The sequence below is a fragment of the Salmo trutta genome, chromosome 2, assembly GCF_901001165.1.
Source record: "Salmo trutta chromosome 2, fSalTru1.1, whole genome shotgun sequence".
NCBI classification, from domain to species: domain Eukaryota; kingdom Metazoa; phylum Chordata; class Actinopteri; order Salmoniformes; family Salmonidae; genus Salmo; species Salmo trutta.
In genome coordinates this window covers 68,439,134-68,466,740 of record NC_042958.1, presented here as the reverse complement: position 1 = coordinate 68,466,740, position 27,607 = coordinate 68,439,134, and the positions used below count along the sequence as shown (strand labels likewise).

At 41.7% G+C, this 27,607-nt stretch overlaps 1 protein-coding gene across 2 annotated transcripts in view; it reads right to left on the bottom strand.

Moving 5' to 3' along the window:
* Nucleotides 1–20,351, bottom strand: part of plxdc1 (plexin domain containing 1) — a 102,471-nt gene extending 82,120 nt beyond the window's left edge. Inside the window, exon 1 of one of the 2 annotated variants that reach the window (XM_029712543.1) lies at nt 19,760–20,351. In XM_029712543.1, coding sequence (XP_029568403.1) covers nt 19,760–19,835 — 76 coding nt within the window. In that variant the 5' untranslated portion in view covers nt 19,836–20,351. The remainder of the gene's footprint in view (nt 1–19,759) is intronic. The other variant, XM_029712549.1, reaches the window with a different exon arrangement.
* Nucleotides 20,352–27,607: the final 7,256 nt, after the last annotated feature.

Genomic DNA, 27,607 nt, shown 5'->3' with positions numbered 1-27,607 from the left:
CCATTCAGAGCGTAAATGAGCAAGACGAAAGATTTAAGTGCCTTTGAATGGGGTATGGTAGTAGGTGCCAGGTGCACCGGTTTGAGTGTGTCAAGAACTGCAACGCTGGTGGGTTTTTCACACTCAACAGTTGCCTGTGTGTATCAAGAATGGTCCACCACCCAAGGACATCTAGCCAACTTGACACAACTGTGGGAAGCATTGGGGTCAACACGGGCCAGCATCCCTGTGGAACGCTTTTGACACCTTGTGCATAGATATCAGGAATTGAACAACACCCACTTCTGCAGCATCTACCAAAAGGACAGGACAGAGGTTGTAGAAGAGTACAAATATCTGGGTGTTCTCTTGGACAATAAGCTTGTAGACCTCATCTACAAAAAGGGTCAGCAGAGACTGTACAGTGCATTCGGAAAGTATTCCTACCCCTTCACTTCTTCCACATTGTTACATTACAGCCTTATTCTAAAATGTATTAAATAACTACACACAATACCCCATAATGACAAAGGAAAAACAGGTTTAGAAATGTTTGATCATTTATACAAATAAAAAAACGGAAATAACTTACATAAGTATTCAGACCATTTGCTATGAGACTCGAAGGTCCCACAGTTGACAGTGCATGTCAGAGCAAAAACCAAGCCATGAGGTCGAAGGAATTGTTTGTAGAGGTCCGAGACAGGATTGTGTCGAGGCACAGATCTGGGGAAGGGTACCAAAATATTTCTGCAGCATTGAAGGTCTCCTAGAACAGAATGGCCTCCATCATTCTTAAATGGAAAAAGTTTAGAAGCACCAAGACTCTTCCTAGAGCTGGCCGCACAGCCAAACTGAGCAATCGGGGGTGAAGGGCCTTGGTCAGGGAGGTGACCAAGAACCCAATGGTCTCACTGACAGAGCTCTCGAGTTCCTCTGTGGAGATGGTTGTCCTTCTGGAAGGTTGTCCCATCTCTGCAGCACTCCACCAATCAAACCTTTATGGTAGAGTGCCAAGAAGGAAGCCACTCCTCAGTAAAAGGCACATGACAGCCCGCTATGAGTTTGCTAAAAGGCACCTAAAGACTCTCAGACCATGAGAAACAAGATTCCCCTGTCTGATGAAACTAATATTGAACTCTTTGGCCTGAATGCCAAGCGTAATGTCTGGAGGAAACCTGGCACCATCCCTGTGGTGAAGCATGGTGGTGGCAGCATCATGCTGTGGGGATGTTTTTCAGCAGCAGGGACTGGGAGACAAGTCAGGATCAAGGCAAAGTACCAGGAGGTCCTTGATGAAAACCTACTCCAGAGCGCTCAGGACCTCAGACTGGGGCGAAGGTTCACATTCCAACAGGACAACAACCCTAAGCACACAGCCAAGACGACGCAGGAGTGGCTTCAGGACAAGTCTCAATGTCCTTGAGTGTTCCTGCCAGAGCCCGGACTTGAAGCTGATCGAACATCTCTGGAGAGAACGGAAAATAGCTGTGCAGCAACGCTCCCCATCCAACCTGACAGAGCTTGAGAGGATCTGCAGAGAAGAATGGGAGAAACTCCCCAAATCAGGTGTGCCATGCTTATAGCATCATACCCAAGAAGACTCGAAGCTGTAATCGCTGCCAAAGGTGCTTCAACAAAGTACTGAGTAAAGAATAGAATAAAATGTTATTGTCCATCCAGGATGGACATTTTTCTTTGTCATCACTTTCCATTAAAAGGATCACATACATTCACACATTTAAACCAGTCAGTCCATCATGTTGCATACACTAAACAGAGGACATTGACACATTCACTCACAACCGACCTCTTTCCCAACTGCACTGGATAGATAAGTACGTGTACTGATACAACAGCACAAGGAACGAATGAATGTTTGAACGCATTTTCAAGCGCCGGTCAGAGGGAAGCCTCTCGAACTGAGGTTGTAGAGGGGTCGCCAATGACAGCCATTGCCTTCTTTTTGGTTGCTTTGTGGAACAGACTGCTCAAATGTGCCTGTGGTCAACCAATTACTTTGCTGGCTGTGTTTACTATTCTGGTGAGTTTGCTTTTGCTCCTCACCCTCAGATTACCATACAAGACTGTCATATTCAAGGTGAGGATGCTCTCCACCCTCAGATTACCAAACAAGACTGTCATATTGAAGGTGAGGATGCTCTCCACCCTCAGATTACCATACAAGACTGTCATATTGAAGGTGAGGATGCTCTCCACCCTCAGATTACCAAACAAGACTGTCATATTGAAGGTGAGGATGCTCTCCACCCTCAGATTACCATACAAAACTGTCATATTGTAGGTGAGGATGCTCTCCACCCTCAGATTACCATACAAGACTGTGATATTGAAGGTGAGGATGCTCTCCACCATGCTGCTGTACACCCTCTCCAGAACATCCTGGCTGATCCCAAACCCATTCAATATCCTGATTAAAAACAGGCATTGGCTTTCTTTTTTTGATCACCTCCTTTGTCTTTTCAACATTGATGTGGAGGGCACTTGACCGGCACCATTCTTGAAGGTTGTTTGTCTGTTTATAACAGCTGTCCCCATCTGACGTGGCATCAAAAAAAAAGAAAAAAAAAAAAGAAAAATGAAAGTCCTACCAGAGCCATGACATCCGTGTACTTGAAAAGACTCACATTGTTTCCTTGAATCATTAGTGTAGATAGAGAACAACAGCGGTGAAAGGACACACCCCTTTCCATGCATTTGGCCAGAAGGGGCGTGAGGGCCACAGGTCAAAAGCCATTTGGTGATTTAGCATCTGCCTTCTTAGGCACTGGTACAATGGTCGACACCTTCCAGGAGTTTGGCACTGTACAGGTGCTCAGCAGGAGTTGAAACAGTCGTGTGAAGACTCCCTTGAGCTGGTTGGCGCAGACCTTCAGTACTTTGCCCCGTAGTTCGTCTGGGCCCGGTGCTTTGTGTGGCTTAATATGTGACAAGCCTGAAGCCTCCTCGTTCTCTGACAGGAGAGGATTTGGGGATGCTCTCATATTTGTTTACATTAGTCTTTAAAAATCGACAGTATCAAATCTTCCATAAAAACAGTTACGGTCGTTTACAAAGGATGAACAGTCTGCTATGTTATTGTTCTCTCTTTTCCTTTCTCCTTCCATCATTGCATTAAGCCCTTCCCATGCTTGCCTTGGATTGGCTGGACAGATCCTCTGCTCCACTTTATCCTTGAAGTCCTTTTTAGCTTTCAACATTTTTGACTGGAATTCATTTCTCTTTACAGCATCAGTATCTCCTTTCAGGGACGCAAACTTCCTTTCATTGAGGCACATTTTCAAGTCCTTGGACACCCAGGGTTTGTTGTTGGGAAATACTCTGACAGTTGTGTTAATGATAGTATCCTCTCAGAACTGGATGTATGATATGATGCTGTCTGTCAACTCGTGGGGACCCCTGCACAAGTCAAAGAATACCTCCCAGTCTGTGACGTCAAAGCAATCCTTGAGCTCCTCCCTACTCTCTTCTGTCCATACCTGAATGGATTTCTCTACAGTTTTTTTGCGTTTCACCTGCTGCTTGTATCTCGGAATGAGATGGATAACATTATGTCTGATTTCCCGATGGGTGCTCAGCACACTGCCTTGTATGCATCCTCTGCATTGCCATAACACTGGTCCAGGATACAAGTTGAGCGAGTTGGACAGGTGACATACTGTTGCAGAGTGGGGAGGTGCGAGGAGCGGTAGAGCGTATTAAAATCCCCAAGCAAATACTGTCTGGTCAGTTGATCGTGAAAACGCAACATTGAAACCGTCTGTAATCCTGTCAGCAGCTTCTTTATTGTTAGGTCCAGGCACATAGACCAGAATAACGGTAATCTGTCCAAACTCACGTGGTAGATAGAATGGCCTGAATAATACAACTAGAATCTCAATCACATTACACTGCGTGGCCCAAGTATTATCTACAAACATACATAGCCCCCCCGCCTATTGATTTGTGATGTTTTGTCTCGATCTGTTTTCCTGTCAAAATGTAACGAGTTCTTTTGGGTGTCAGGGAAAATGTATGGAGTAAAAAGTACATTTTCTTTCAGAATGTAGAATAGTAAAAGTAGGCAAAAATATAAATAGTAAAGTACAGATACCCCCAAAAAACGACTTAAGTAAAAATACTTTAAAGTACTACTTAAGTACTTTATGCCACTGTATCCCATATAATCGCATTGAATAACACATTCATAAATGGCAAACCAGAAAGTCAAGAAATGTATCATAAGGAACAAGGTTTTGAAGTGTCTGTCCTATATATGAGAGACACTTTTGGTCATGTAGTGTATGTGGACACCTGCTCGTCGAACATCTCATTCCAAAATCATTGAGATGAATATGGAGTTGGTCCTCCCTTTGATGCTTTAGCAGCCTCCACTCTTCTGGGAAGGCTTTCCACTAGATGTTGGAACATTGCTGTGGGGACTTGCTTCCATTCAATCACAAGATCATTAGTCAGGTCGTGCACTGATGTTGGGCCATTAGGCCTGGCTCGCAGTCGGCATTCCAATTCATCCCAAAGGTGTTCGGTCAGGGCTCTGTGCAGGCCAGTCAAGTTCTTCCACACCGATCTCGAAACCATTTCTCTATGGACCTCGCTTTGTGCATGGGGGCATTGTCATGCTGAAAGGGCCTTCCCCAAACTGTTGCCACAAAATTGGAAGCACAGAATCTTCTAGAATGTCATTGTATGCTGTAGCGTTAAACTGTATCTTCACTGGAATTAAGGGGCCAAGCTCGAACCATGAGAAACATACTGTATATAACGGTAATGAATTTGTATTGTCCTTTTGTATGGTTCTTTTAAACACCATTTTAAAATGTGTACATGATACTGCAACACATTTTCCCCAAGGGAACAATAAAGTCAGTCAAGTAAGGTAACGTCTGTTTATTAGGGGTGTGCCAAGTTCTAGGACAAAACAGATATACATTTATTCATAAGGTGCCTTATTGCTATTATAAACTGTCTACCAACATAAATAGAACAGTAAACAAGTATTTTTGCATCAAGTTACCAGGATGTCGCAGAGGACCATGTCAATACTTTTTTAGGACGTTCTCAGGACTTATTTTACTTGTCATTAGGACATTGCGTGATTGTCCCAAGGGAACATTCTATGGGGGACCTTAGTCTAGTTCCTGTAAGATACCAGGATGTCACTGAGGACCATGTTAGGACGTATTTAACACGCTCAGGACATTCATTTGAACAGTTTTCAGGACATTGTGTGGTGGTCCTGTTCAGCTAAAATAATGTGAAAAAACATGTTTAAGCAGTGGCAAGATGATTACATTTGACATGATCACTAAGTACTGCTTTTTCAATATGACCCCACCTGGGGTAGGCTGATCTTTCTGCTGCGCCACAAAGAAAGTCTGTAGCATTCTCAGAAGTAGCATCCCCTACACATTCATTACTTATAATACACCTCTTAGAAAAAGAGAGCCATCTGCCCTGCTATTTCAGTTAATCTGACTCTTCGCTAATCCCTTATTTAACGTACTTATTCAAGCAATTTCAGGGTTTTCTGTATAGTTGTCTAATGTTGGTGGGGCATATCATTCTGTTTAGATGTTACTCCTGAAATCACTATGATAAATTAAATGGATTCTTGTGTAGTTTTAACAGCGTTGCGATTTACTTAAGTGCAAAGTAAATGGAATAAAGGTGAAATCAGTGATTGATACAGACAAGGTGGTGTATCAGGATGATTGGACTGCTGTGAACCAAGTATAATAATGTTTATGACCAATCGAACAAGCAGTGATCTACCTACAGTAGGTTTGGGAAGTATTCAGACCCCTTGACTTTTTCCACATTTGGTTAGGTTATAGCCTTATTCTAAAATGTATTCAATCCCCCCCATCAATCTACACACAATACCCCATAATGACAAAGCAAATGGGTTTTTCAATTTCTACCTAAGTATTCAGACCCTTTACTCAGTACTTCGTTGAAGCACCTTTGGCAGCGATTACAGCCTTGAGTCTTCTTTGGTATGATGCTAAGCTTGGCACACCTGTATTTGGGGAGTTTCTCCCATTCTTCTCTGCAGAGCCTCTCAAGCTCTGTCAGGTTGGATGGGGAGCGTTGCTGCACACCTATTTTCCGTTCTCTCCAGAGATGTTCGATCGGCTTCAAGTCCGGGCTCTGACTGGGCCACTCAAGGACATTCAGAGGCTTGTCACGAAGCCATTCCTGTGTTGCCTTTGCAGTGTGCTTAGGGTCGTTCTCCTGTTGGAAGGTGAACCTTTGCCCCAGTCTGAGGTCCTGAGCACTCTGGAGCAGGTTTTTAAACAAGGATATTTCTGTACTTTACTCCTTTCATCTTTCCCTCAATCCTGACTAGTCTCCCAGTCCCTGCCGCTGAAAAACATCCCCACAGCATGATGCTGCCACCACCATGGTTCACCTTAGGGATGGTGCCAGGTTTCTTCCAGACATTACGCTTGGCATTCAGGCCAAAGAGTTCAATCTTGGTTTCATCAGACCAGAGAATCTTGTTTCTCATGGTCTGAGTGTACTTTAGGTGCCTTTTGGCAAACTCCAAGACGGCTGTCATTTGCCTTTTACTGTGGAGTGGCTTCCATCTGGCCACTGCCATAAAGGCCTGATTGGTGGAGTGCTGCAGAGATGGTTGTCCTTCTGGAAGGTTCTCACATCTCCAGAGTTCCTCTGTGAGAGGAACTCTGGAGTTCTGTCAGAGGGACCATTGGGTTCTTGTTCAACTCCCTGACCAAGGCACTTCTCCCCCGATTGCACAGTTTGGCCAGCTCTAGGAAGAGTCTTGGTGCTTCCAAACTTTTTCCATTTAAGAATGATGGAGGCCACTGTGTTCTTGGGGACCTTTAATTCTGCAGATGTTTTTGTACCCTTCCCCAGATCTGTGCCTCGACACAATCCTGTCTCAGAGCTCTACGGACAATTACTTCGACCTCATGGCTTGGTTTTTTCTCTGACAACGCACTGTCAACTGTGGGACCTTATATAGACAAGTGTGTGCCTTTCCAAATCATGTCCAATCAATTTAAATGACCACAAGTGGACTCCAATCAAGTTGTAGAAACATCTCAATCATGATCAATGGAAACAGGATGCACCTGAGCTCTATTTCGAGTCCCATAGCAAATGGTCTGAATACTTATGTAAATAAGGTATTTTTCTTTTTTAATACATTAGCAAAAACTCTAAAAACCTGTTTTTGCTTTGTAATTATGGGGTATTGTGTGTAGATTGATAAAGATTTTTTTTCTCCATCAAATTTTAGAATAAGGCTGTGGAAAAATGTGGAAAAAGTGAAGGGGTCTGAATACTTTCCGAATGCACTGTATTCTAGTCATGGCTCATCCTATATAACTACTTCTGTTCACCTTTTCTGTTCTTATACTGTCCACACACACACACACACACACACACACACACACACACACACACACACACGCACACACACACACACACACACACACACACACACACATATTCTGGACTGACATTGCCCATTCTGATATTTCTGAATTTCTTTCTTTTTGGATTTTGTGCGTATTGCTAGGTGTTTTTACTGGACTGTTTGAGCTAGAAACACAAGCATTTCTCTGCACCTGGGATAACATCTGCAAATCTGTGTACGCGACCAATAAACGTTGATTTAAAGTATAGGGCGAGTGAATACTTTCAACTAAATCTGTGTCTGGCATAAATGCAGGTCAGCAGTAGCCAGCCATGCATTATTTATTAGCCTATTTCGTTGATAATTGAATAGGACTAAGTCAGTAAATCATGAGCATTTTCAGCTGTCGGGATTGTTTCTTAGCTTGGGACAACTTGTGAAGAGTTAAGAAACATACAGGTTTGCTCTGAGATGTGTTTGGATTGATAGTGCAGTCATACGCAGTTGGGGTATAGGCTTACTGGCATTTAATTTGCGCTTCTGTTTTTATAGATCACGAGTATTACAAATATGAGTATGACGTGATCAGCGCACCCCTATTGTTTTTCTCCTCTTTGTAATTCCCTTTGTAGAAACCACAACTACTAATCCATATTGTTAGGAGAATTCTGTTCTCAATGTTCTTAAACTGAACTTAAATTAAACGACTCAGTCTGTAACCCAGAATTTGTAAGATTCCGGTTGAATGAAACAGACGGAGCCCCAGTTTTCAATGAGCAGAATGTTTTATTTACAAGAGCTCTCCCGTTATACAACGTACACAGCCTTTTATACCTAACATTTGGTCATCCGAATTGCCCCTCTTCTCTAACACCGTCAATGCTGTTTACAAGTGTTCTCCAACACCTACATTGCTTATCATATCCTGCAACATGTTCCATAATCTACCGTAAGCCTAAAGCCATTCTTCCTGTTATCAGTTTCACAGGGGTCACAAGTTGTCTGCAACAAACTCTCTGTTCACAGTTTCTCTTTTCCTTGAATGTCTCACTTATATTGCTAAATAGAAAAGTCTTAACTTGTTAACTTGTCCTATGCACACACATTGGGGAATTAATCTTATAATCATTCTGTTATACATTTTCAGGGTGGAATCATTTTGTCAAAACCTTAAACCTATAAATTCCATTATCACATATCCTCATCCAATCCCCGTGTGATTTGTGTAAAGTGTCTGTGGGTGCCTTTCCAAATCATGTCCAATCAATTGAATTTACCACAGCTGGTTTCCAATCAAGTTGTAGAAACATCAAGGACGATCAGTGGAAACAGGATGCACCTGAGCTCAATTGAGTCTAATAGCAAAGGGTCTGAATACTTATGTAAATAAGGTATAGCTAAATGCCAGCTATGCATGGCACCATGTTTGACATCATACAATGCTTTGTGGATGTCATAACAAAAATGGATTGTTCACTCAAATTAGATTGTAACTATCGTTACTCAGGGTTGCCAGCTCAAACCCTCCTTTCGAGGAGTTTTATTTAGTTTACAAACTTTGTTTGCTGCCCCCCCCCCATCCCAATTTATTGATAAGTCCCCCATCATAGTAACATCTACTGCATTTCCCCAGAAATGAAATATATCCACCTACAAATGGTTTCAACCAAGTCTGGCAGCCCTGTTTAACTTTCACACTACGGTTAGACTAGGCAGTAGGCTTGCATTGGCGATGATGATCTGTGAGGTGAAAACATTATTTGCTTTGTCAAACTGTAAACTACTTGTCAAGTCATGTGCTCCAGTTCTTGTATACACTAACAAGTAGATTTGTAATATCCTTTAAAGTGCCCAAACTAAATTCATATTTTACGGGCAATGGGCGCAGCCATCTTTGACTTTGTTTATTTGCATCTTACAGTGAATTGCAATCTGGGATGAAAGTTCGCTTGTTAAACAAACATGGCTGCCATCCAAGAAGTTAGCTAAACTAACAGCAGCTGACACACATCTCTTTTCTAAACAATATTACATTTCTTCATTGTGCTCACCAGAGATGTGGTACAGTCTAAAAAAGTCGCTAACTTACATCTTGTTTTAGACTGGTTTATAGATCGAGTTCTGCTATTGATGTGTTTTGTTCTGTTGCTACTGTTCCAGACACATATTTGCAAAGGTACGCTGCAGGGACCATTCAACAATGACCACAAATATGTGCTCATACGCAGAAAATGGTTAAAACATTCCAAACCCACGCAGCACTGTTTAAAACTAACGGAGAACAGTTTCAGGACCACGCAGCACTGTTTGCACAGTTGAGGTTACAGGAACCATACACCCCTTCAAGGTCCAGTGCACAGCACTACTCCAACCCAGTCTCCAGCTATAACCCCTAAACCCAAGCAAGTACCACCAGCAGCGGCCTGCCATTCCTGAGTTGTGTCCTCCCCTTAGCAATCACTGCTGTCTCACCTTCAAAATCTTAGGTCGTTTCTACAGAGGAAATACAAAACGGGAGATGAACAGAGCGTCAAGCGTGACTGACCATGCCAAAACAATCGGTGAAGATAAACTGAAGTGTCTAAAAGATAACAGAAAGGATATAACTACTGACAATAGGGACAATAAGTGTACCAAGGTAATGACAGTAGCGTACAAACTGCAGCCATTGCAAGGATCTCTAACATCAGCCTGTTACATTCTCCAATGAATAAGGCACTCACTTATTATTTTCTAGCAAAAAAAAGGAGAACATGCCACCCATGAAGGTATTGTTAGTGTTCAGAAGGGGAGATGGTGGTTATATGGGATGGTGAGGAGTGAGAGAAGGCTTAGGAGTGGTGATTTGGGAGTGAGAACAGGTGTAGTGGAAGAAGGCGTGGCCTGCACCAATTTGAAGCAATTAGTGCAATCAGGTCATCGGCAGAGGAATGGTCTTCAATACAGTTCCGCCTCTGGGCAGCCGAAGAAGTTTGTACAAAGATGTTGCTCACGTTGTTTATTACAGTAACAACAGACACAAAAGTTTATGCAAAATGTTGATCATATCATTTGCAGTTACAACAGACAAAGCTGTTTTAAATACATGGGGTGATGGAGAACAGGAAGGGAGGGGAAAACAGCAGCGGAGCAATGTAAATGGCTTTTTGCATAAAGTAGTGAATGCACAGAAGTTAAGGTTGTTTAGCTTTCAGGAAGAGGTGTGTTGAGCCTGGTCATGTAGCCAATCCCTGAATTAAAACGCTTGTTTCCAATTTGGACCTCGATGTTGTCGAAAAGAAAGGATGTGGTCGAAAAGAGACAGCTAGAGTGAAAGAGAGAGAACATCAGAAAGAGAGAGAGAAACATACACAAGGGGGGAGGTGGTTCTAATAAGGGGTCTTGTTTGATTTCACTGCAACAGCGGAAGAGGATCTATTTCTGACGCTTCACAATCAAAGCTGTTTAATTGGGTCAATTTGGCTGCATTTATCTCTGCTGAGAGGATGAGGGGCTGCATCCCAAATGGCACCCTATTCCCTATGTAGGGCACCACTTTTGACCAGTCTAAAGTAGTGCACTATATAGGGAATAGGGTGCCATTTTGACCAGTCAAAGTAGTGCATTATATAGGGAATAGGGTGCCATCCACAGGAGGAGTGAGAAAGGGTGAGACAGAGAGAGAGAGAGCGAGAGATAGAGGGACAGTGACTCAAGGAATGGACAGTTGTCATAACACTGTTCTGCAAAACACACACACACTGGGTCTTGCTCCATCAGTGTGTCTCCCTCAACGATCCAACAGATCTCAGCACATCTTAAAGGCAATCAATGGGATGACAGGCCTATATACTGCACAGCACATCCATGTCTTACAATAGGTGCACCCCTCTACACCAGACCTATGTTAAATTAGTATCCATTTTCTTTCAAATACTTTCAGCATTCGATTGAACCTGCCTGCGTGTCAGATGGGCAGGGTTTGCACTTTGCACTTCTGGGACTATTCCATTGGTTCCATCGTACCAGACAAGCTCAATCAAGTGCATAATTTGAAACAAAACAAATACTGTTTGAACCCAGGTTTGCTATAGATCCTTTGGAACAGGACGGCACCATTGCTTTATGTGAGATAACACTACAACAAAGGCAGATGTGTCTGCCCTAGAACATCCCTCTGGAGGGCCTGCATTGCGGCAACAACCTTGCAAATCTGGTGGGTGTTTGAAACATATATAAGGAAAGAAGCCAATGTAGGGCAAGCATCATCAGCCACATATGTACAGTACAGATACATAGGCCTATATAATACACTGGTAAGAACAAATCCCTAAAGCATCCACACTGGGTAACATGCTCAGAAACGCATGCATGCACATACACACACACACACACACACACACACAGATCAGTAGGCCTAGCGTCAATAAACCCACATCAAGTGAAGCTACTATTTACTACCTTATCAAGACAATATAATTATCTCACTAAATTATGCAGGTTAATTAAGCGTCATAATCACTCATTATTAGCACTATTTTTTATGGGACAATACACTGTCATCCATCTCCTGACTCTCTCAAATTGAACTATTCACTACCACTATTTTCTTTCCCCCATTCTCTGTCAGCATATCATCCATCCACAGCTATCTCACAAGCCTCAGCATTATCATGAGCCAAATACGTCCATACTCCATGCTGAATGCACTGAAGTTCAATCGGTCTATGTTCAGTTTCATCCAACAAAATGAATGGCAATGAAGGCAATCCATACTGCCCCTTTTGTTATAGCTGCATATAACTTATGTACTTTCTTTTGCAGGGAGACATCAGTCAATGGACTTCGTACTTTAAGCTTTTTCCAATAGAAATAATCCATTAATGAACAATAAATTACTTTTGCTGACTTAATGGATGGCGCTCATAGTGTTGGGTCCCTATTCCAAACGTAGGAGGTTACGCATTTCTTAAGAACTGAAAGAACGCCACCTCAATATATGCATATTCGTCTGTTTCAGCACCAATTGGTAGATTTAATAATACTTTCAGATTATTTAGGGTTAGGAAAGTATTTGCGGATGATAAAAAAATGGTTTGGAGAGCCTTTACGAACGAAAGAATGAAAATCCTGGTTTGATTATTTATGAAAATTGCCACATTTACAGTTGAAGTATGAAATGTACATACACCTCAGCCAAATACATTTAAACTCACTTTTTCACAATTCCTGACATTTAATCCTAGTAAAAATGTCCTCTCTTAGGTCATTTAGGATCACCACTTTATTTTAAGAATGTGAAATGTCAGAATAATAGTAGAGAGTGATTTATTTCAGTTTTTATTTCTTTCATCACATTTCCAGTGGGTCAGAAGTTTACATACACTCAATTAGTATTTGGTAGCATTGCCTTTAAATTGTTTAACTTGGGTCAAACGTTTTTTGGCCCATTCCTCCTGACAGAGCTGGTGTAAGTGAGTCAGGTTTGTAGGCCTCCTTGATAACACACACTTTTTCAGTTCTGCCCACACATTTTCTATGGGATTGAGGTCAGGGTGTTGTGATGGCCACTCCAATACCTTGACTTTGTTGTCCTTAAGCCATTTTGCAACAACTTTGGAAGTATGCTTGAGGTCATTGTCCATTTGGAAGACCCATTTGCGACCAAGCTTAAACTTCCTGACTGATGTCTTGAGATGTTGCTTCAATATATCCACATCATTTTCCTACCTCATGATGCCATCTATTTTGTGAAGTGCACCAGTCCCTCCTGCAGCAATGCACACCCGCAACATGATGCTGCCACCCCCATGCTTCACGGTTGGGATGGTGTTCTTCGGCTTGCAAGCATCCCCCTTTTTCCTCCAAACATAACGATGGTCATTATGGCCAAACAGTTCTATTTTTGTATCATCCGACCAGAGGTAATTTCTCCAAAATGTACCATCTTTGTCCCCTTGTTCAGATGCAAACCGTAGTCTGGCGTTTTTATTGCGGTTTTGGAGCAGAGGCTTCTTCCTTGCTGAGAGGCTTTTCAGGTTATGTCGATAAAGGACTCATTTTACTGTGGATATAGATACTTTGGTACCTGTTTCCTCCAGCATCTTCACAAGGTCCTTTGCTGTTGTTCTGGGATTGATTTGCACTTTTTGCACCAAAGTACGTTCATCTCTAGGAGACAGAACGTGTCTCCTTCCTGAGCGGTATGACGGCTGTGTGGTCCCATGGTGTTTATACTTGCATACTATTGTTTGTACAGATGAACGTGGTACCTTCAGGCGTTTGGAAATTGCTCCCAAGGATGAACCAGACTTGTATAGATCTACATTTTTTTCTCTGAGGTCTTGGCTGATATCTTTTGATTTTCCCATGATGTCAAGCAAAGAGGCATTGAGGTTGAAGATACGCCTTGAAATACATTCACAGGTAGACCTCCAATTGACTCATATGACGCCAATTAGCCTATCAGAAGCTTCTAAAGCCATGACATCATTTTCTGGAATTTTCCAAGCTGTTTAAAGGCACAGACAACTTAGTGTATGTAAACTTCTGACTCAATGGATTTGTGATACAGTGAAATAATTATAAGTGAAATAATCTGTCTGTAAACAATTATTGGAAAAATTACTTGTGTCATGCACAAAGTAGATTTCTTAAACGACTTGCCAAAACTATAGTTTGTTAACAAGAAATTTGTGGAGTGGTGGAAAACGAGTTTTAATGACTCCAACCTATGTACGTAAACTTCCGACATCAACTGTAGTTCTTTAACCCGTGGTACTGTTGAAAGATTAGTGTACATAGAATTATAATCAGAAAAATAGTGTACAATAGTAGGCTATCTCCTTATCTATAACTTGCACTTACCATGGAACTGTGTGATGACAGCCAAATATTGCACCATGCTTTGCTTTCAAACTGTTACGGACAGGTCTTTTTTTTAAATATTATAAACTGCTACTAATGATCCTCAGCAACAACCACATAGCCGTGACAGCATTTACAGAGGAAACAAATGAAGGTAAACTAAACAATGTCATTAAATGGAATGATAATGTAGGCTATACCAACTGAAGGGAACTAACAGTAAGCTGGCAGTTGAATATGTGTGGTTATTAGGCCTACTGACGGTCAATACTGATAGTGGCTAATGTTTCACATGATAGAAATAGGAAACAGAGAATGTCGGAGTAGTCTATAATTAAGGCATTTGACAGCGCCGATCTCTCCAAGCTAAAAGGCTGTACAATTTCAATTCTGCATAATGGCACAGCATTTAATAAACTTTACTGTGGGAAAGTTTACATGTTGATTTCAGTTTGCTGCCATATGACTGGTTTCACATTTGTCTCCAGCGGTTATAAGGTAAAATAGATCTAAAAGAAGTGCAATTTCTATTTTCAATTCCTTTATCCAAATTGATGATTCATTTACCTAGCTGTGCATAGAGAATAGTGTTATTTCTATCAGAAAAAAAGAAGTAGATGTTTTTTCCACTTGGAACCGGTAGGTTTGCTAGACCTTATTCATGGTTTCCTCACCTGTACAGGTGGTGGAATTATTAGGGAATTAAGTGATGCGAACAACAACTTACAGACAGACGCACACAAATAATGACTACATTTCCTCTGTCCAGATACACATGCTCAAACCCCTGTGGACAGACAAAGAAAGGGAGGATGGCCAGAGTTTTAAGTCAGCCATCTCCTTTTATTAAAAATTGATTTTACTATCTTTGAGGTGGAGCAAAATGTTTACGGGCGACTGCTAATCATTATAATGACTGTGGCCTTGTGACTGAAACAAATACGGCTTCTGTTCATGCAAGTACACTCTTACGGAAAATAAACCCACATCATTTCACGTGAAATTTCACGTGAAGTGTTCCAAAAAAACACGTTTTCACATTCAAGTGAAAGGTCATAGGGGTGTGGGATAAAAAGCTTTTTACGTTGCACATATCATAACATAGAGACAAGCTTTTCTCTGAAAACGGAAATAGGATTAATAGGATTTTTAAATCATGAATCTGAATCTGTTTCATTACTCCCATCTCTCACTGCAGCTACAAATGCACATACAATATGTGACCCTGGCCCTGACTTCACATGTTGAAATTTGTGTTTTCACATGTGCTCGTACAGTGGCGGATTTAGGCATAGGCGACATGGGCGGCCGCCCAGGGGCGGCATCTTCCTGGGGGTGGCGTGGGGCACCCGCACAAAAATTAAAAATAATAATAATATTCCGAATGGTGACATTTGCTTGATCAGTTTTCTATCGCTCATTTGCACGTCAAGTCAATGATATCATGTCACCGTGTGGGACTGTGGGTCAATTAACCTTGTCGGAGTGGGTGTCCTGATTCTTGTTTATGAGCTAGGCAGGCTACTGCCTGGGAAGGTCTCCCACTCAGAAGTATGAGATGGGGAGGGGGGTCGGGGTAGGTTGACCTCAGGTCCCCACTGGAAGCCCGAGGTAGGGTGGAGCGGGGGAATCTATCAAATAGCGCACCTCTAACTTTGTACAGTACTAATGCAGTTAGTAATGCAATTAATTGTGCAATTTAGTTTGTGTCTTTCTTGTTTGAAGTGCAATAGTGTACTAATCAGGTTCTCTTCTTTATAAGTGTGTTATTCTATTTGTGTATTTTTGTGATATAGGATTTGTGCAAGTTAGTTTTATTTGTGTGTTTTATGTTAGCAATAGGGTAATAGTATAATAATTTGATTCTCTTTCTTATTTGTATTTATATACTACAATTTGTTTCTATTTGTTTTTGTTACTTCTTTTTAATATTTATGAGTCTTATCTTTGTATATATATATTTATATAGTTTTAAGTGATTATGATTATGATTACTATGATTATTTATTTGTGTTGTTCCAAATGTCTGAATAAAAATGACAGTTAGTGCAGAATGGTGCTTTTTTTTTTTGTCGGGCCACACAAGCTGGGAGCCATACAAGGTAGAACCGCCACTGTGCTTATGTGTTAAGTGTAGTTTCATGTTATCACGTTACAATTGTCACATTTATTTCACAAGATGTTTTTCACATGCGCTTACCTGTTGTTATGTGTGTAGTTTCATGTTATGGCGTTCAAATTTGACATCCCCATGTCGTCACATTTATTTCATGAGGTCATGTTTTCATACGCGCTCACATGTTGTCACGTGTGGTTTCATGTTATCACATGTCATCACATTAACTTCACATAAGACCACATTCATGTCGTTTTTTCCATAATGGCATACTGATGCCAAACCAAAGATGGTTTAGTATGAAGATGCTTAAAAACTGATATTCTTCAGCTGCTCTACGTTCGCTACATACTTCAGTCTGAGACTGCCATCGTTGAAGTCATTTGTGGTGACGTCGAAATGAGGGGTGTTGTACTAAACAAAGTCATCATCGATTGGATCATCTCTAACCAATCAGTGTGTTCTGGCTCTGGCCCAACCCATCGGATTCTGGCACCAATCAGAATGGTTAGAACATTTTCATTCTAGAAATCGTGGGGGGGGGGGGGGGTACTCAGATCCAGACTCATTGCAGAGAATAAACTAACGTCTGTGGGCGAGGCGTAGTGTTTGGAGTTTGGGTAGCCAGGCAACAGAAACTGCTTCTCCAATATAAATCCTTGATCACATTTGCAAGCGATGTCATGAGGACGTTAGCTAGCTAAGCTCATGAGAAGAAACATGTCAGCGGGTCTAACGGTCATGTCGTACTGAACTGCACATTTCCAGGCAGTCAAATCAAAAGGCAATCCTTTGACACAAATTAAAACACATCAATTTGACACTTTCACAAGGTCCATCTATTTAAAGGAATATTTAAAGGGTATTATTACTCTGCTGTTTGCATGTCAGCAATTAAGTTTTCAAGATATAGGACTTTCAAAAAGCTGATTGTCAATTGTCATCAGAATATAGTTGTTTTTTATCCAGAAAATGAACAACTATAAGGATGAATTTTTTCACTTCTCTCATTGACTTTCCAAATCCCAAAACCTAGTCTGTCGAGTCTGCTTTGCGAGGCATTCCTGGAAGTATCGGTCTTTTGGGCCTCTGGGTTTCAAAACTCTGTGGCCAAACCCTCATTGAGTGGGGCCTGTAATAGTTTATAGGGAGCAATATAGTTAATATGAGTTGGATGCACTGCTGTCTTACAAAGGGCTGTATTAACACTACTATCTTTTTATTGACTTTTCTTCAATCAGGGGTGAGTTTCCCAGAAACTTTGTAGCACAGAGATCATCTTAAAGGGACAGTTTCCCAGTTTTTTTTGGTCTCAATCTTAATCATTTCCTTGCCCTGAGTGAAGTTTTTTGACGATTTGTCACAGCAATCCATTTAAGTACTTTCTAGGCAATGGACCAACAATGGTCTTAGTGCTACGAATCTTTCAGGAAACTCAACCCAGGTTAAGTGACCTAGAACACATTGTCATTCAGACAAATTACCTCAGGGAGAGTTGCATTACATGTAGTCATTCTACAATGGTAAACTCACATGCTACATTCTTCCCTTTCCAAAATATATGAAATCCTCATGCCATCATTATATAGAACCCTAAGGGAAGTAAAACACTTCAAACAAACATTTCCAACCACCGATGTGCCCACAGAGAATGACAAACATCTCGAGTGTGTTCCAGGTTGCCTATATTTGCCAGAGGCTGCAGACAAGGGATTGAGCTTCAGAGCTTCAGATCCATATGGTCATACAGTCAAAAGATGATGATAACAGCAAAATGGCTGTTTAACCACGATTGGTGTGTTTCATCGTGGTTCGTTTCAAAATGCTCTGGTTGTACTCGGTCTGCACATGGTCAGGTTGTACTCGGTCTGCACACGATCAGGTTGTGCTCGGTATGCACGTGCTAAGGACAGTTCATGCCAAGTCTGCAAATGCTCAGTTTAGGCTAGTTAAATGAGTGCTATATAAACATATTTCCTTTTCTTAACTCCTTTCACTCATCGGCAACAACTGGACGGATGAAAGTTCACCAATGTCCACTTCGATTTGAGTCCTTCATTTTTAACACAAAGTCATAGCTGATCTTTGAGAACCTTTTGAGCAATCTTCTGACCCCTCCCAGGTTGTCTAGACTTGTCGATTACGTCATTTTATTTTATTCTCAATCCCGAGACACCTAACTGACCTTTTTCAAAGCACTTCAAGCTAGTGTCCACCAGAGCCAGCTATGTGAATCGAGGGCTCTAATGTTCCTTTATCCTGTAGTCTCACCATCATCTCAAAACAACTGATTTGTGGATGTTCCTTTAACATTAGGCCAGTTCTTCCATCAAGCACCTGGGTATACCTACAGGGTGCGCAGTCTTATGTTCCAGCCGAGCATTAGCACCCCTGCATTAACACATCAAGCCCTCGATAACAATATCTAAATCATGTATGTCAGAGTGATGGAACTACAAGGCTGTACATCCAGTGGTTCTCCACGACCAGGATCGAGGGACATGAGGCATGACGACCTCCTCATCCAAGGGGAAAGCACTGTTCTCTCGCCAGGCTCTGCTGTTGCGATATGGTGCCCCTGTGGTGGGCATATGGGGCTGGGGTCTGTCTCTTCTCACTGGGGGCCCAGGGGGGCCTCTCTGGGCTGGGCTCCTTACTGCAGAGCTGGGCCCCTGATCAGAGGGAGGGGGACCACAGGAGAGGGCAGTGAATCTAGAGCAGCACTGATTGTAGGAGGAGGAGCGGTGGAAGAACGGTGGCTGCTAAAAATACTGCATCTCCAAGGAGTACTGAAATACACACACACACACACACACACACACACACACTCATAGGCGAACACTGTGATGTGGTTGAACAGACATAAAGGTGTTTGCACACACACACACACACATACATACTTTCCCTCACACAAATACACACACACACACACAAGCACACACATGCATGCACACACGCACATACACACTCATGACCGGTGATGAGGACAAAGACTGGGTAGTAAATCAAATCCATCACAGTGACTTCAAGTGTTTCCTCTGACTCACAGAGATAAGTGTCGAAAGGACTGTTAGCCTTTTAGCATAGCTTGCACAGATGTTCAGAAGACTAAGGCTTGGCCACATATACAAACTTTTGTCCATGTATCGAAAACAAATCTCTTTCACGCACGCTCACATATTCTCTTACTCTCTCTTTCTCTCTCTCACACACACACACACACACACACACACTTTCACAGTATTTCGACAGTGGGAAGTTAGTTCTGGGACTATTTACCTCAGGTATGGAAGTGTGTGTGCTAGTGTTTGTTTGAGTGTGTGTGTGTGTGTGTGTGTGTGTGTGTGTGTGTGTGTGTGTGTGTGTGTGTGTGTGTGTGTGTGTTCATGTGATACAAGTTGAGATCTTACCTGTTCGCTCCTGCGCCCAAATTCTCCCAAACTGTGCCTGGGATAGACAGATCAACAGAACAGCATACAACCCCATGTCCACACAGTAGAGTGCGCTCCCTCCTTCCTCCTCTCTCCTTTTCCCCTTGCACTCTTACTTCTTCAAGGAAAGGGTGCCTACTCCTCCTCTCGCCCACCTTTCCTCTCTCTCCTTTCACTCTCACTCTTCCTTTCTGACTTAGAAGCGAAGGGTTCTTGTTTTTTATTTTTCTCTCTCCTCTCTCTTTCTCTCTTTCTCTCTCACTCTGTTTTTGTTTCCTCCTTACTCTAAATCCTGGGATGTTGTAGCCATGGTAAAAGAAGAGTTGACAAACAGTACAAACAGCTGATGAGGTGATGCAGTTGTGAAGGTTTTCTGTTCCTTTCCTCGTCTCTCGCTCTCCTCTCTTAGTTTTCGGCCACCCTCCCTCCTTTTTCTCACTCCGTGTCTCTCTCTTTCTCTCCCTCTCCTGAGCACTGCTCTGATTTAGAAGCAGGGCTGAGACTACCCTACATAGAAATATTTATATATTTCTTCCACAGTAGCTGCCAGGCACATGGCACCCTCCTGTGGACATCCGTCAAAACAAAAACAAACTAGTCAAACATAGAACAGTGCTACAGAACATGTGTTGATCCAGTCTCTCAAATAATCAACCATGTTTAAAATACACCAAAACATAAAAATAAGCTTTACTCAACACTTGTTATGGAGCAGTAACATCGGACATTGGATCCTTTATTGGTGTATTACGCCGCAATACTCATAACTATGGACATTGGATGTCCATGTGACTGAGAAAAAGTAGTGCCAATACCAATATTTAGACACCCCTACACTGTGCCTCTTCCCATCCCCATGGCGACTGGAAGGAGTAGGGTAATTGTGTTGTGCGTTGTTGGCACACTGTTAAAATGAAGTGGAACAAGTCTGGTAAAATCCTGCACAGCTGTTGTGGATGATTAAATGTCAATACTCCCACGGACTCTACAGCTGAGGAGAGCTGAGCAAAACACGTTCTCTTTAATTCTTTTAAAGACAGATGAGCACAAACGCACACAATATGTACTGGCACAGGCGAAGACACACACACACACACTCACACACAAAGAGGTTTAGCGCACGCACACACAAAAATAGGTTTTGCGCACACACAGACATACACTAAAACAGAGGTTTAATACACACACACACACAGAGCCCCTTTTCAGGCTGACGCGTATGAGACTAACTGCAGACAGAAATACTCATTAGATTGTCAGGAAATGGAGGGAGACTGTTGGAGGATGGTGGACGTCAGGGCTGAGAATGACACTCAGATGATTCATGGGGTTCAGCAGGTGAGCTGTCATGTTTAACCTCAGAACAATAGGATCATTTTGCAAACAATCTTAATTTGGGGGTGATTCAATCCGTAAAGCTGAAGTTCAGCGCTATAGCGTGATTGAAATTTAAAGGAAATGTTCCTGCATTTGCAGAGACTGATTTCACTGTAAACGCTGCATATGTCGGCTCAATCGGAATATACCTTTAAATTACAATCGAGCTCTAGCGCTGAACTTCCGCAATATGAATTGAATCGAGCCCTTGATAATAAACAACACTGTCTAAATAGTCGGCTGACCACACAGCCAAAACAAAGTTGGTTTGCCTATTGTTGGGCTTCCTGGAAAAACGTATATCTCACTTTATGTGCATGTATGTCACGTGTGCTCCCTCTCCGGCCTCTAGGTCACCAGGCTGCTCGTTATGGCGCACACCTGTCACCATCGTTACGCGCACCTGTGCGTCGTCAGACACCTGGACTCCATCACTTCCTTGATTACCTGCCCTATATATGTCACTCCTTTTGGTTCCTTCCCCAGGCGTCATTGTTTCCATTTCTGTTTCATGTCTGTGCGTTGTTCGAGCTTCATTTGTATTATGTTCCGTTTATTTTATTAAAACACTCACTCCCTGAACTTGCTTCCCGACTCTCAGCGCACATCGTTACAATGTATGTGTATGTTATATTTCCCCTCCATGTTCTGTGAAAGTTTCATGACTCTTACACTAATATAATTCATTAAAATGACAATGGATGGCAATGGCAATAGACCAGAAACTAAAAACAAAACTTTTAAAGATTTTCCAGGATGCAGACACTGTTTTTGTAAAAAGGCATCTTAGTCATTTAATTTTTCCTAAATTATGTTTTAGAGGTCAACAACATTTTACAATCTTGTAATTTCCCATTTTAACTTATTTTTGTATTTATTTTTTATTACGCCTTTATTTAACCAGGTAGGCCAGTTCTCATTTACAACTGCGACCTGGCCAAGAAAAAGCAAAGCAGTGCAACACAAAACAACACAGAATTACACAACGGAATAAACAAAAGTGCAATCAATAACACAATAGAAAAATCTATATGCAGTGTGTGCAAATGGAGTAAGGAGGTAAGGCAATAAATAGGCCATAGTAATGAAGTAATTACAATTTAGAAAATTAACACTGAAGTGATAGATGTGCAGATGTAGATGTGCAAGTAGAAATACTCGTGTGCAAAAGAGCAAAAAAGTAAATAAAAACAATATGGGGATGTTGGGTGGACTCTACAGATGGGCTGTGTACAGCTGCAGCGATCGGTAAGCTGCTCAGATAGCTAATGCTTAAAGTTAGTGAGGGAGATATAAGTCTCCAACTTCAGAGATTTTCTAGGTTTATTCTAGGTTTTCTCACACGTAAAGGTGGTGGAATTATCAGGGAATTATGACGCGTTCATAACCAAGTGGGAAGGTGATATTTATCACATATTGTAATTGTAAATGAGAACTTGTTCTCAACTTGCCTACCTGGTTAAATAAAGGTGAAATAAACATATGACTGGGAAAAATCCACTTGAACGCCCCTCCAACTGGTAATTACTAGTGGGAGACTCGTCTATCATCCCTGAGCTCGGACTTCTCCCGCATGCTGACCTCTGACGGCGCCTACTAAGGAAATTATCTCAACAACAGCATTTCCGGCAGTTAAAGGCAACAAAAAACATTATATATAAAGGCAATCTATTAATATAGTTTTTGAACACTATCATTTGTTTGCAAGTGTGATACTATAGCTGAACATTTAGTTTATGGTTGACGCAGCTTGTTGGCCATTAGCCAATAAGCTTTTGTCAATGAGTTCAAAGCAAGTGAATTTATCCAACTGGTATTTACAACTTCACAACTGGTAATTACCACCTTCCTGCTTGGTTATAAAGCAGCATTAAGCCAAAATCTGAATTATGTTATCTGTAGACACACCTCTACCACACCTCCATTTCAGTGATATCAACCCCAAATGTGGACCAGGTTGGCACTTTGCGTTCCCCCATGCTTTAGTTCAAGGTCAGAATACGCACAGAGAAGAAAGTGCGTAACAAAAGGAATTAAGTTCCATTTAAGTGTGCGTATCTCAATGCTGAATTCCCCAGCGTTCAGTGTAGCACATACAGTGAGGGGATGAAAACTAGGGCATTTTTGGAATGAGATTCACTGCAGAAATGTGGACCTTTCAGACAACTCATCCCAAGTGAGACAATTGTGCTCTTCCTCTATCCCAAGGTACAATCCATAAATCGACTAAAACAGAGCGCTTATGAGAAGCTAATAACAATGAATCTTGGTGCCACTATAAATTGTAATCTATTATGGATAGACTATTTGTGGAAAATATGTTGGTAGAGATAAAATACGGTAAAAAGTACACCTGAACGAGAAAAAAAGGGGGAGGTCGGGACGGTTCTGGTGCGCGGGCCACCAGTTGCAGGCCCATCCCTATAACAAACTGTCCAGAGTTTCATTCTTGTCTCTTCATTACCTCTTTTGATTGATAGGCCTTGTCAGTCATGGTGGGTATCCATACGTTATTCCTCTTTGTCCATTTTCAATGGCTGGAGACACTATGAAAAGAGTCTGCCACTGTGATGGGCCTCTCCATTCCCCCAGGATGCATTGCTGCCATGCTGCTGATCTAAATTATGGGCGTCCACCTCTGACAGACAGACAGGCAGGCGGGCAAGGCAGGCAGGCAGATAAGAGTTTTACAGACAGACAGATGGAGAGTGTGAGAGAGAGAGAGAGAGAGAGAGAGAGACCTCTCCATAACAGGGCTTATCTGAAGGTTGAGGAGGCTGGGGTGTGCAGGGGCAAGGAGGTTGTTTGACAGGTCATGGATACAGCTTAATTGAAGTAGAGCAATGCTTCCCAAACTTTTATAGTCCCGTACCCCTTCAAACATTCAACCTCCAGCTGCATATCCCCTCTAGTACCAGGTTCAGTGCACTCTCAAATGTTGTTTTTTGCCATCATTGTAAGCCTGCCACACACACACTATACGATACATTTATTAAACATAAGAATGAGTGTGAGTTTTTGTCACAACTCGACTCGTGGGAAGTGACAAAGAGCTCTTATAGGACCAGGGCACAAATAATAATACTATAATAATCAATAATTTTGTTCTTTATTTAGCCATCTTACATATAAAACCTTATTTGTTCATCAAAAATCGTGACTAACTCACCACAGGTTAATGAGAAGGGTGTGCCTGAAAGGATGCACATAACTCTGCAATGTTGGTTTGTATTGGAGAGAGTCTGTCTTAAATAATTTTCCACACACAGTCTGTGCCTGTATTTAGTTTTCATTCTAGTGAGTGCCGAGAATCCACTCTCACATAGGTACGTGGTTGCAAAGGGCATCAGTGTCTTAACAGCACGATTTGCCAAGGCAAGAAACTCTGAACGCAGCCCTATCCAGAAATCTGGCAGTGGCTTCTGATTAAATTCAATTTTCACAGAACCGCTTGTTGCAATTTCGGTGAGGCTCTCTTATTCACATATCGGTAAGTGGACTGGAGGCAGGGCATGAAATGGATAACGAATCCAGTTGTTTATGTCGTCCGTTTCGGGAAAGTACCTGCGTAATTGAGCACCCAGCTCACTCAGGTGCTTCGCTATATCACATTTGACATTGTCTGTAAGCTTGAGTTCATTTGCACACAAAAAATCATACAATGATGGAGAGACCTGTGTGTTGTCCTTGTTAATGCAGACAGAGAAGAGCTCCAACTTCTTAATCATAGCCTCAATTTTGTCCAGCACATTGAATATAGCTGCGGAGAGTCCCTGTAATCCTAGATTCAGATCATTCAGGCGAGAAAAAACATCACCCAGATAGGCCAGTCGTGTGAGAAACTCGTCATCATGCAAGCGGTCAGACAAGTGAAAATGATGGTCAGTAAAGAACTTTAAGCTCATCTCTCAGTAAATAAAAAAAATGTGTCAATACTTTGCCCCTTGATAACCAGCGCACTTCTGTATGTTGTAAAAGTGTTAGATGGTCGCTGCCCATATCATTGCATAATGCAGAAAATATACGAGAGTTCAGGGGCCTTGCTTTAACAAAGTTAATCATTTTCACTGTAGTGTCCAAAACGTCTTTCAAGCTGTCAGGCATTCCCTTGACAGCAAGAGCCTCTTGGTGGGTGCTGCAGTGTACCCAAGTGGCGTCGGGAGCAACTGCTTGCACTCGCATTACCACTCCTATGTCTATGTCTCCCTGTCATGGCTTTTGAGCCATCAGTACAGATACCAACATATCTTGACCACCAAAGTCCATTTGATGTCACAAAGCTGTCCAGTACTTAAAAAATATCCTCTCTCGTTGTCCTGGTTTCCAGTGGTTTGCAGAAGAGGATGTCTTCCTTAATTGACCCCCCATAAACATAACGGACATATACCAGGAGCTGTGCCAGGCCCGCCACGTATGTTGACTCATCCAGTTGTAACGCATATAATTCACTGGCTTGTATGCAAAGCTGTAATTGTTTCAAAACATCTCCTGCCATGTCACTGATGCGTCGTGAAACAGTGTTGTTTGATGAAGGCATTGTCTGTATAGTTTTTTGGGGCCTTTTCCCCCAGCATTGTCCCAGCCATATCCGCGGCAGCAGGAAGAATGAAGTCCTCCACAATAATATGGGCTTGCCTGTCCTAGCCACTCTGTAGCTCACCATATAAGACGCTTCTAGTCCCTTCTTATTAATGGTATCTGTTGCTTTTATATGTCTTACTATTTGAAAGTTGTCCTTATTTTCGCTCAAAAAACTCCAGTGGCTTATTTTTCAAATTGTCATTTTTTCTAAATGTCAGCACAAGAGTGAAGGTTTCCCGCGAGTGAGTAACGGTTAATGTGATTGGATGTTAATTATTTGACTAGGCTACCTGTATTTGACATTGTGTTGTTATTTCGCTGAACACTAGATGGTTTAATTTTATTTTTGGCAGTGAAACAAGGCTACTCAGGCGAGAAAAAAATCTCACCCAAATGTATAGCCCTGTTGGAAAATATAAATTTACTGTTTAAAAATGTGAAGATTTTTTTATTTTTTATAATAATAATAATTATTTGGCGTACCCCCGACGGTACCCCAGTTTGGGAATACCTGCAATAGAGGGTAATACAGTAGGGGATTCGGGCCGACAGTATGATATAATAGTGGTGACGGAGAGAAAGAGTAATGTGCTAGGATAAAATGGTGAGGGGGGGATGGGTGGACATAACCTAAAACATATTTAGCGTTCATTGGGTCAGTGAAACACAGAAATGGGGGGATTTCACAAAGTTATGAATAATTTGTTTTTCCAGCTTTTAAGCAGATGCTCGCACAATGACTTCAGAGCATGGGGAAAAGTTATAGCCCCTTTTTATAGGTCTAACAAGACGATAAAAATGTTTTAACGATTTTGGGGTGAATTTGGACAGCCTTGTGGTTCTTCTCCCCTCCGTCGTAGATTGTTTTCCCCCTTGGTGAGTGTTGCGAGCAGTGCTCTCAGGCCCAAATCCACATTACTTAGCCTGGCTATTTTGCCCGTTACTCACATCTGTATTAGTTTTACTAAAGCTAATATAATGATGACCCGTCTCCTTTGTGTGTCAGAAGTGGGATTTGAACCTACGACTCCTGAAGATAACATAATGGTCTCTTTATGAATACAATTACCACTTGATATCCTTTATTACCTGAAATCCTTTATAGCTTAAGCCTTACACCATAGCATAGCTTAAAATCTCTTTGTGTATATGACGCTACTTTATGACTCAAGTCACTCTGGGCGGAAGGTAGCCTAGTGGTTAGAGTTTTGGACTAGTAACCGAAAGGTTGCAAGATCGAATCCCTGAGCTGACAAGGTAAAAATCGGTCGTTCTGCCCCTGAACAAGGCTATTCCACTGTTCCTAGGCCGTCATTCAAAATAAGAATTTGTTCTTAACTGACTTGCCTAGTTAAATAAAGGCAAAATAAAAACTATGTGTAAAGATTGTTATGACGTACAGAAAGAACTGCATTAAGGCTAGGGTTGGGCTCAATTGGGAATTTTGGAATTGACTCCTATTCAACTCATGAGTTGAAATTGAAATTTGAATTGGCCACACCCCACAGGATGTAGAATTCGAATTTGAGTGACAGGAAGTTCAATTTCATTCAGTGCAATTCAAAGAAATTCCACTCAGTCATAGAACATGAGAGTTTCGTTGAATCTGTCAGATCACTATCAGAAACCAAAGAATGTAACACTTTTCTCTCAGAATAGCCAATTATATTTCCACAAACCATTTAATTTGTTTGGCTTCTTTTTAAAGGCCTCATGGTCAACTTGAGGGTTAAACTAATGCATTCTGAGAAATGTAGTATTTTCCCTATATTGAACTAAATATAAGTGATTACTGCAATATAATAACGTGGAATACAGATTGTTTTCCTTGAGCATTCATTTTAAGAGTTTGTTCTGAAAATGAACTGT